The sequence below is a fragment of the Bipolaris maydis genome (assembly GCF_028858645.1).
Source record: "Bipolaris maydis strain C4 unplaced genomic scaffold PSV08scaffold_11, whole genome shotgun sequence".
NCBI classification, from domain to species: Eukaryota; Fungi; Ascomycota; class Dothideomycetes; order Pleosporales; family Pleosporaceae; genus Bipolaris; species Bipolaris maydis.
In genome coordinates, this window is record NW_027093867.1 from 1,751,350 (window position 1) to 1,762,164 (window position 10,815).

The 10,815-nt window shown below is 49.0% G+C and overlaps 3 protein-coding genes across 3 annotated transcripts; 2 read left to right on the plus strand and 1 right to left on the minus strand.

Moving 5' to 3' along the window:
* Positions 1 to 1,214: 1,214 nt before the first annotated feature.
* Positions 1,215 to 3,411, plus strand: PSV08DRAFT_207632 (PLC-like phosphodiesterase). Its single transcript, XM_014221674.2, has one exon. The coding sequence runs from the start codon at positions 1,423 to 1,425 to the stop codon at positions 3,145 to 3,147; it is 1,725 nt and encodes a 574-aa protein (XP_014077149.1). The 5' UTR covers positions 1,215 to 1,422; the 3' UTR covers positions 3,148 to 3,411.
* A 363-nt stretch (positions 3,412 to 3,774) lies between these two features.
* Positions 3,775 to 8,175, minus strand: PSV08DRAFT_373199 (alkylated dna repair alkb; the record flags this gene model as incomplete). Its single annotated transcript, XM_014221673.2, has 7 exons — positions 3,775 to 3,882; positions 4,749 to 5,168; positions 5,217 to 5,398; positions 5,448 to 6,032; positions 6,083 to 6,190; positions 7,045 to 8,092; positions 8,146 to 8,175. The coding sequence occupies 7 exons, from the start codon at positions 8,173 to 8,175 to the stop codon at positions 3,775 to 3,777; spliced, it is 2,481 nt and encodes an 826-aa protein (XP_014077148.2).
* A 1,696-nt stretch (positions 8,176 to 9,871) lies between these two features.
* Positions 9,872 to 10,440, plus strand: PSV08DRAFT_404079 (uncharacterized protein; the record flags this gene model as incomplete). Its single annotated transcript, XM_014221671.1, has 2 exons — positions 9,872 to 10,043; positions 10,142 to 10,440. 2 exons carry the CDS (start codon positions 9,872 to 9,874, stop codon positions 10,438 to 10,440), a joined length of 471 nt encoding a protein of 156 aa, XP_014077146.1.
* Positions 10,441 to 10,815: the final 375 nt, after the last annotated feature.

Sequence of the window (10,815 nt, forward strand, 5' to 3'; positions counted from 1 at the left end):
AATGTGGAGGAGGGCGCTAAGACGTTGCGTAAGTCGGGAGGAAGGAAGGAGTAACGATGATTGCTTGGCGAGGTTTTCGTAGGTTTGGCGAATGGCGATTTTGGTGTTGGGGGTTTAGAGGAATTCCAGGTAGAGTGTAGATTTGAAGATAGTGAACTTAGGAAATTATACCTCTGTTTTCTTGGAGAACATAGTATCGAATGTACAGTGTTGTAACCTGCTCTGCACATAGTTGTTTGGCCCTGTCTTTTCTATGCTGCTGATGTTCTAATCTCCATAGGATGTACCTAGCTGATCTTGTTTCAACATTAACCAACTTGCTAGTGGTGCGGTTGATGATGCCAAGACCCTATCCTCTAGTGTATCCCAACTGTAGGAAACTCGGTAGTTGGGGGTTCGAGGTCGAGGCTAGAAGCCAGGCGTGCTGCTCAAGGTCGAACTCTTGGCGTATTGCGTTAGCTAGTGCAGGGTCGCTGATTGGCTGAGACTCATGTGAAGGAGCGTGACTGTTTTACGGTACCCATCTGACGCATGGCGCATAGATAGGTTGTCTGCAACGGCGAAAGGCGGTGACGGCGGTAGATCGACAAGACGATCGACACTCGCACAGCCATAAGGGAGGTTGGTTGACTATAAGACTGCAAGTGTGTGCACCGTTTTTTGGAAAGGGTTTCAGCAGCTGCTCCAAGATGGTTTACCCGAGGCTGCCTGCGAGGCCGAATACTATGACCTCAGAGACAGAGCCTAGGCTTAACCGTGAGGGTCTATCCCATTGGCTGTTGTTGCGATAGTCATGGACGAGAGACGATAAACGCCGGCTTGTGGGTACTGTTCGCCGGCGGTTTTCTGGGCTGACAGACCGGTTGACGTGCCTTAAGGCTAGAATCGTGGCTGTGCATGCACGAACCGCAACACGGCATTACCAGTACCGTGATACCTGAAGGTGAGAGCGATTTAACGATAATCCCGCAGTATTTCCAGGGATTTTTATGTAGCTGACCAGGTCTCATGAATAGAGTTCGCCAACCGGCCAATGTAATCCACAGTGTTGTGTCTGAAGTATAGGAGGCAGGGCTCGCACCTGACATGATGCAGGTTAGCTTAGTCCAAGCACTAAGCAGCGCATGCTCTAGCGCGACGTCTCGAGTGGCTGGCGCGTTTGACCAAGACTTGAGACGAAAGCTGGAAACCATGATTTGAACCTGACTGCTTGCACCGTTCCCGCGCAGGATTCCTGGTGTCGGCATTTGCTCGTGGACGTGAGACTGTTGTGAGTATACGCTTTCCGTGCGAACCGGCCAAGCCTGTACTTATACCCCGCCGGCTCAACCAGCCACACTTCTCATCCATCCCCTCATCGTCCCTGTGGCTGAACACTCACCCGACCCATACCTATCGCCACAGTACAGTACGTAGCACACCATGGCGGAACTAGTCTCCGGCATCGCAAAGCTCAATCCTTTTTCCAAGAAAAGCGTCGATGATGAAGACAAGGGCGAGGCCATTGATGCGCGGACTGTGGCTGGCGGGGGCCATGCCTCACGAGAATCGCACATCACCAAAGACCAACTCCGCGTGAGCAAAGGACTACAGCACCATATTATCGAGAATAACATCTTGCACAAGCCAGAGTCCGGCTCAGAAGCAGAATGGGTTTCAGCGTTACGGGAGATGCTTAGCAGGAACCACGTCCAAATCCCCCGCGAACTCCTTGACAGAAACCATCCACTTCCCGAGTACTTTATCAGTTCATCGCACAACACGTACCTAATGGCTCACCAACTCTATGGCGAGTCACGTGCCCAGGCATACGAGATCGCCCTTCACACTGGATCGCGTTGCGTTGAGATTGATGCTTGGGACAACGATGAAAATGCCGATGAGCCCAAAGTCACTCATGGCTACACACTCGTCTCTCACATACCCTTCCGTGAGGTGTGTGAAACAATCCGGGATGTTGTTGACAGAGAGGCTGCAAATGAGGTCGATGCTGCACCCATCCTCATCTCCTTGGAGAACCATTGTGGCCCGCACGGTCAGCTTCGCCTGGTACAAATCTTCCAAGAGGTTCTTGGCCACCGGCTCCTTAGTCAAGAGGTGCGTGACAAAGGCACACGCGAACAAAACGACCCGGAAAAGCATGAGCATGTCACCCTTGCCGAGTTGGGGAACAAGGTGGCAGTCATTGTTGAGTATCACTTACCCAATGAACCGGAGACCAGCAGCAGCAGCTCGTCCAGTTCCGACGATGAAGAGCAAAAGCAAGCACACCAGGCATATGTGGAACAAAAGAAGACCGCCCAGACTGGCACTGTCATTCCTGAGCTTGCAAACCTGGGGGTGTACGCGCAGTCTGTCAAGCCTGTTAACAACTCGTGGTTCGAAAGCCATCTTGAAAATGCACCACACCACCAGCTCATCAACGTCTCTGAATCTGGTCTCAAGAGTCATCTCCCAGCCAACAGCGCAAAGATTGCTCACCATAACGCCCACCATTTGATGCGTGTCTACCCCAAGGGCACCAGAATTTCCTCCAAGAACCTAGCGCCTGTCCCTTTTTGGAGCATCGGCGCACAGATATGCGCGCTCAACTGGCAAACCTTTGGCGCGGGCTCGCAGATCAACGAAGCGCTCTTCACTGGCTCCAGCGGATACGTCCTTAAGCCTGCTGCCCTGCGTGCGGGTGGCTCTGGAAACCTTGGCACTGGAAGGCGGAAGCAGCTCCGACTGCACGTTGCGGGTGCAACGGACATTCCTCTGCCCAAAACACGCGACCCCAACGAAATCAAGCCTTACCTAACATGCACGCTTGTACACCCCAATGACCTGAACAACATGCCTCCAAAGCGCAAAACCGCCGTCTACAAACCTCATAAGCTTACTGGGTTTATGCACAAAGATAACCCGCCTGCCACTGACCCCCTGTGGAAAGAAGTACTTGAGTGGGAGTACGAGGATAATGAGTTGATTTTCTTGCGCATGTTGATCAAGAGCGATGATAGTTTCTCCAAGAACCCGCTTTTTGCTGTTGCGGCTGTGAGACTAATGTACGTTGTGCCGGGGTGGGTTTTTGTGCGCATGTTTGATCTGGCTGGACACGAAACAGCGTGTACGATACTCGTCAAGTTTGAATTTCTAGACATTTAGAAAGATCGAACTTGGGGTATTGGAGTAGGAGTGGTCCGGGCGGCTACTTTAGAGGCTTGTTATGTGGGTTTGTCTGAGGGGGGTTGGGTGAGTGTAGTCTCTGAAGGGGCTGCAGACTCTAGTACCTCCACCAACCTATTTCTTAAATGCTATATAGGTTGGCCTACTACCTATGCAGCGTTTCACAGTATCACTTGTCGAGGGCGACTATTGGGGACGTTACTCACCTCTTGATAATGCGCAAATCAAAGTCCTATATCCTTGATCACCATCGCCTCCAAAAAGCTGTGAACCGCCATGGATTTGCGCATCCTGCTCTCTAACCTCCCATGCTCTTCTCCAAAATAAAATACCACCCCCATATAATCCTACTCCAAAACGCACACTCCACCGCTTTCAGCCTGACGAGCGGAGCACATCTCCCTCCCTCCCCACTTATCCACATTATCCACAGCGCGCCTCCAAACCGTTGATCTCCACCGCATTCGCCCCCTTCGCAAGGCCCCCCCCCCCCCCCCCCCCCCCCCAGCTGCAAACGTCAATACTTCCGATGCAACAACTTCCCACCCATACACTGCGCATTTGCATCCTTTGATATGCCGGCAGTCTTGCAGCCGTACCGCATCCCTACGTCATATATGCATCATTCTCGCACAGCACACCCGCGTGTCCGCACTCCTTCTCGCACCACGCAACCCTTTTCTGTCGCGATCGCCCGCCAACCCCCGTACTCGCCTGCGATACGCAAGGCGCGCACAGCGCGTTTGATATGTAGCGCGATTGAAGCGGGGGACGGGCCGTGGGGTGTAGGCGAGGCGCGGTGAGTGGGGCGAACTAGTAAGTAGGGAGAAGGGGGGGCGGGCAAAGGCACATCGCCCGTGTGGCTTGGAGATGTGGATGCCCAGTTTGCCTTGCCAGCCCCGGAGTCTGTTGCGAGATACTGGGTGCTCCCTTGTTTGGAGGGAAGGGAAAAAGAAACGAAAAGGGAGAAAGCATGGATGCTGGGTTCTTTGCCCTTTTTTTGTTTTTTGTTCGGGGGATTGATAGGGCGAGGACGGGTGGGCTGCGGGTGCTAAAGGCTATGCGTTGAGTAGGTGCATGTGTATACGGACGGGGATTAGGCCTGCATTGATATGCGAGTTCAGATGCGCGACGATTCATGAGTGCTGCAGGTTGTGGTAATGGGGGGAACGGCGTCCTGGTCCCCTGGTTATCTACGCGGAGGCAAATAGTAGCGTGCGGAGGATCGGATGTGGATTTGACTGGGTCGAAGGAACGCGTAGCATTGGCGTGGTGCTATATTGTTTGTGCAGAGGCGTCAATTTGGTGCGTCAAGGTTGATTGGTTGGGTTAAGAGTGGAAACGTAGACTTGCGAAGGAGGCTGTGTAGAGTAGGATACAGCTGTGTGGCAAAACTATTTCGCCTATCATGTTGGCACGAGAGGTGTGGGAAAGGATCTTTGAGTAATCATAAAATGCAATCTCTGATGGTAGTGTATTATGAGAGGAGGAAATACCGCGTCATCATAGTAGCTCAATGTGCAGAGCTGTTAAACTTTGTCACCACTGCGCAGTGGGTCCTTTGTCCGCTCGCGTATCACCTGCGCAGGCGCAAGCCCGTCTCTTTCCAGAATGTGATTGGGAATCACAGCCCCCTCCTCAGTCTTGTCGTAATTTGTATCCGTCATGTGGTATATGCCTAGATAATAGAAGCTCGCAATGCCCATGACGTAGAACAGCAATATGCCTCCTGCCTCAGCAATGAAAGGGATCTTGATACTGTCCAGGCCAAAGCAGATTGCTTCACCAGCACCGAGTACTCCACGGAAGATGCCCACGTAATATGTAAGCTTCTGAGGTGAGTTGGTCAAAGCGCCGATCCAGTAGTATACTATGTTGTGCCAGAGCTGGGAAAAGACCCAGTTGAGCATGAAGAGAACAAAGACCCAACCAAAACTAGAGTCTTCCCAATCCGTGGCGTGGCTTGGAGGATGGTTGCGGTCGTAATTGCGAGTGCGGATCTGGCTGGTGTTAATAGGTTGTATTCAAATGTAGAGTAGATGATGTACCATTTCCCATACCCACGCAATGACAAGAGGTACACAAACACCAGTCAGCCCAACCAGTCCTCGTTTGCGTCGGCCCCAGCCTGGGTAGTCCAGAACCCATTGTAGGGCCCATCCTGCGGGGATTTGCAGGACGACAGCAATAAACGACAGCAGGGATCGAGTGCGAAGGTTATTATTGAACGCTTGGAGTATGTGAGCAGTATGCCAAATGGCCGTGTAGCGAATACTTACCATTCACTGACCCGCTGTAAACGAGAAAACCCTCTGACGGGAGAAAGGCGGGGATCATCAAAACCAAGATTGGATCCGTGAATGCGAGCAGGTTTGCCTTCAGCTCATTCCAAGCCCCTCTAGGGCGATCAACTGCGACAACTGACCCGTCGTCTCTTGTGAGCCTGTGCGGTCGTAGCAAGAACAAGCAAAGCAAACCTCCAATGACCATGATAGTTATGAAAGAAATGTATACCGACCGAGGCACGCCCGCGACAGTCTCAGAGTTTCGGTTGATGATCACGGGAATGATACCGCTGATGACAGAGCCCAGAGCCTGCATGTTCATCAAAATGGTTGCATAGGATCCTTTCTCGCACTCTTCTGGATACCCAGTTGCAACATATCCAGCAGTGATGAAGACCATTCCCGCGCCAATTCCAATAATTGGGCCAGCAGCATAAGGATAGCCAGTCTTGCCAGTCTCATCGTAGTACCACAGCGATCCGACATAGACAGCGTAAGTTTGAACACCGATGCACATGGTAAGACCAGGCCCGAGTTTATTCAAGATGGAGCCGCCGAAGGAAGAGGAGAGGAACCATACTATCTCTGTTATCAATGGCCTGAGACACAAAGCTCCAGCCCTGTTTTACCTGCACAGAGTGTAGCGTTGACAACCTGAACAACTTGAGCCGAGTCGGGCCTTCCACCCCCAGCACCCAGTAGATTCAGAGCAACGTAAATGCCTGCGGAAGAGCCAACTCCCAGGCCAGCAATCAACATTTGAACCCATGGTCCATGGTAGCGGAATTGAGGCAGGTTCATTAACCCCATAACGCTTGACGCTTTTGAAATACAAAAAGATTAGAACAAACACTGCAACGCACAAGTAAACCAGAAGTAGACTGAACAATTTCAGTCCAAGGAAAATCGTCGCAGTGGCAAGCGGAACAAAAAGGACATTTCAGTGTGGGAAACATTCGCTTTAAACCAGCAATCTTCATGGATTCGCACACCCATCCATAATTGCAAAAGTCCAGGGTGCCCTGATATAGCGCCATGCAAGGCGACAGGAACCCACACATTTCAACACGGGAGCAGAAACAAGGGTTCACAGCGGGTCGAGGCGTTGACCGATAAACAAGAGTCAAGAAAATAAGTGACTAGGATTGCATTGTGTGGCTGTTAGGGTGGTCGCTGATCCACCCGTTGCCATTCGGTGGGGAAAAACGTCACTAGGGTCTAGATGGGGGTAGTCGCTAGCGCAAATGCAAAAACCGGTCCGGCACCGAACCACGCATTAAGGTGATAACGGCGCGTGTAAAGTTCAAAAGACAGGTCCCTGTGTCGAACCTTCTGACTCGCCAGGTGCATGTCAAGCCTGTCTACCAGCGATGGATGGCAAGATCCGACAAAATGGACATTGGCAGTTAGAGGCCATTAGAGACGTCTAGACCGGCACTGGCTGCGCACATTGTGCTGAAACACAGTTTAGTGAGTTTCGGAGACAACCGTGGCGGGCTGGATCTATACACCAACGGCACTTTTAAAACAGCAGGTTTGCTGCGAAGATTGCTCTGCCTTTCGTTCCTCTAATCCCACACCTGGCGACAACTGACATTGATGCGCTTGGTGCTCATATAGCCCTTCCATTTTTTGTAGGCTTTCTCTTCCGCCGGCGTAGCTCCAGGAGTGCCGACCGGCCAACTGGCAAGATGAGGCGGACATGTGCTTGGTATACAGCGAGCCATTGCATGCCAAGCCCATCGTGCATCCCCTGTTAGATGCACGACGTCGCCGCTATGGACACGGATAGCGACGCTCCTCGGAGCATTTTCTCCTTGTCCATCGTCCTCGCCCTTGGCCATGATAAATATGCCGTCGCAACCCACACTGAAACTCGCGAGTGCACGCTGGCATTGCTCGCTTACATCGCGATGTACAGGCATGAAATCTTTGGCCGAGTACATTAACACGACGCCAGACTCTGGTCGGATATGAGGGAAAAGACCAGTAACTAGCCTTGACAAATCGTCAGGAAATGGAGTAGCATGTTTTGCGTAGCTGCGAGTCGGCCAGTCGTACTGCTCACCGAGCGTGAGCCATCGAAGTTTCGAGTAGAGAAACTGCTCGTTGTTTAATGGCTTTTGCTTGTCAGGTGACTTCGGTATAAGACAGTCAGTCTCAGCTGCCCGGTCGCGAAGAAAAAAGTTGCTGTCAAATCGCGAGGGCTCAGACGTGGGCTTGGGTGGATAAGGAATATCGAAATCGGCTTGGAGGTTGATTTTGTGTCCAGGGTCCGCCAGATCCCTGTGCATCAAGCATGATGTGAACAAAACCTGAGTCTCGGGAGGAAGTAATCGAGATATGACTTGGAGACCGGGGAAATCACGATGTTCAAAGATTTGCGCGTCTTGTACTGGTGCTGATAGTGGTTTACCGCCAGCGTAGGCCATGCAAGCAGCTTCAATCTGAGTCGCTGGAATGACACCGGCAGGACGCCAGATGTCTTTCCAATCTTGGCTGAATTCATTACGTTTGCTTAGGTCAAAGATGTCTGGATCGTTCTCCAAGTCGGCTTTGCGCATGCTCTGGTAGCGCCAGTGCTCCTTTTGGATGAACTGTGGTGGGGTAGCGTGTGTGTCATGATGCACAGAACCCTTCTACGTTCCCTGTCAGCCAGACCCGTCCAAACTCATCTAAGAGACATACGAACGCGTTCAGTTGCATCCGTTGACAGTTCCATGATGGGAGCGAAGCGACAAATGCGTTGCGGGGCAAGACGTGTTGGCGCACGGAATGGAAGCTGCCTAGGAAGCGAGACAGCTAGTCCCCCCAGGCTTTGCATCAACCAAAGACTGGGTATCAGATACAGGATAATAGTTCAATGTGACAAGTTATTTCTTCGCTGCCATGCAAGGAAGAAAAGGAAAAGGCTTGATGGAAAGCCACCTCGTGCGTGCGCTTATCGATAAGCGCCACATTTTGCATTCTGCACTAAGTAGTAATACACGTGCAACTACTCACTTCTAATTCTATACCAGTGCCAGCTCCTGGTAGCGTTTCTCGAAAAATGCATTATACAATTGCCATGTAGGTCAACTTAGGCATATCTATTGAATTACTCGTACCTCACTATATACATATCCCAGAAATACCTATTGCGACAACTCAACCCTCACAGAACTGCAAGCGAAAGCAAACTTCTTCGCGAAATTTGCTAGTGCTCTTGTACTCTTTACTACTTTAATACAACGCTCCAGTAATTTTCATTGTACCCTAACCCTAACCTAGCTCTATTTCAGGCACCTTTGAAGATCAGTCTTCTTCTCAATAACATGTCTTTCTATTTGAATCATGTCTTCCTATTTCAATCACTTACAAGACCAGGTCCAAAAATACCATTTATATTCATACAACTTCCTTGACAGCACCGATTAGTCGGATTGCTTATCCGACCAGGCTATTTCAATTCTCAATCAGAAACTTTCCGTTTGAATAAACACGTATTTCTGTTATTCTTCAATACACGCTGCTCGAGACGCAAGTTTAACACCATGTTCAGTGCTTTGACGCTGAATAGTTGGCTTGGCGTATACCATGGAGAGCATAGCATCTATATTAAACATGTGAACTTTTATGTTTGACTAGTATGGTATGATTGTAAATAGTTCGAGATTGTTTTAGTGTTGGTAAAACATCTATCTCCAAAATGCCGCAGGTACATTTATATATCAGATTCCTATTAATTCAGATTCATTTTTCCAAACGGGTTTCTTTTCAACATAATTTGTTTTATGCAGGAACCGCGTGCCTATTCCCTCACCGGAAATAAACGTGCAGGATCTGCGTTATTTGCTTTCTACAGAAGCAATGTGGCATTTCTTTTTATTCAGTGGAAAACTCGGTGAAGGTAATAAATACTTGGCTTGCCTGAAGCTCAGCTAAAATGTGGCCAAAAAGATACAGCATACTGCATGGCAGTATCTGGAGCTTAATAGCTATATGCGTGTAATAGTTAGTGTCACATAGTCGAGATTCAAGGCTACTACCACCCAAAAGGTACAAGTAATTAGCGTTCTGTTCATGGCCATACATAAGATTGTATGTAAAGTTCGCTCTTCTTGACACTTAGTAGCCCGAGGAGTACCTAGTAGGAGCCTAAGAGCCATTACTTGTATCTCATACCAAGGTCACGGGATGATAAGTTACTTATCTGTACCAGCTCATAAAAAGTGTTGAGTGTTGAGTGTTGAATGCTAATTGTTGAGCGCTAAGTGTGAGCATCAAGAGAGTAGAATTATTCTCTATGACGCGCTTTGTAATTACTAAAAAGAAATATATAAACATCTACTTCCTCAACCGAATTTCTTACCTAATATCATAAGCACAAAAAAACGATAACTATCACCGCTATCCCTAATACAAAAACAACAAGAACGATGCGCTTCACTCCCATTACCATTGCTGCCCTTCTAAGCCTGACCATCACAGCCACTATCGTACCCAAACGCGGCGCAACTGCTAAACGCAACTCTAATGTCTGTCCTGGCATTGAGTATCCGCGCTGCTGCGAAGCCAACGATGATGGTGTCATTGTATCCTGCACATACCGTACGTGATTTCGCTTGTTATGGATGGCTTTATTTGTACTTTCGCTGAATTCCTTCCTTTATGATTTCATAAACCAATGCTTACCAATATTATTCTAGCTGGGAGCGTTGACTCGATGGAGGATTTCAGGAACGCGTGTGAATACATGAACAAAAAGGATCGCGAAAAACATGAAGAAGGCCACAAACACGAACATGGCAAAGAACATCACAAACACGGAGAGGACAAAGAACACCAAGAAGGCCACGAACACGAAGAAAAAAGACACGGCAAAAAATACCGCGATGGGAAACAGCCTATGTGCTGTCGTTTGAAACAAACAAAGATGTTACCAGATGTTGGGCAACTCTTTGATCGTAAGGTGGCTTATAATGATTGCACCGATTTAAAGGATTAGTCGGATTTTAAGCTAAAGAAGGACAAAACGGAAGTATATACAATCGGGTCATAGACGGAATCTCGTACACTGTCTTTCGTTTTGTAAATATTTTTTGTGTCAATAGTATAAAAGGCTACGTATCCATCTCTAACTATACAATCATTTGGTGAGTGTTGTTACATTATAGACTCGCTGCATTTTCTGAAATAGGCCTACATATGACCAAGCTCTAACAGTGTTGAACCCTAGACTAGTATAAAGCTTAAACGCAGACGGTTTTTGCTTGTATAAATCCAGAATTTCCACATATGGTCATACGTTTGCACACTAACTGATAACGCAGTATTAAAACATGTTACTTGCAATATGTAGAGGAGAATAAACAATGCTGAT

Bases quoted from the DNA above. Each gene is read 5' to 3' on its own strand.
- PSV08DRAFT_207632 (XM_014221674.2), top strand. From the start codon at position 1,423: ATGGCGGAACTAGTCTCCGGCATCGCAAAGCTCAATCCTTTTTCCAAG.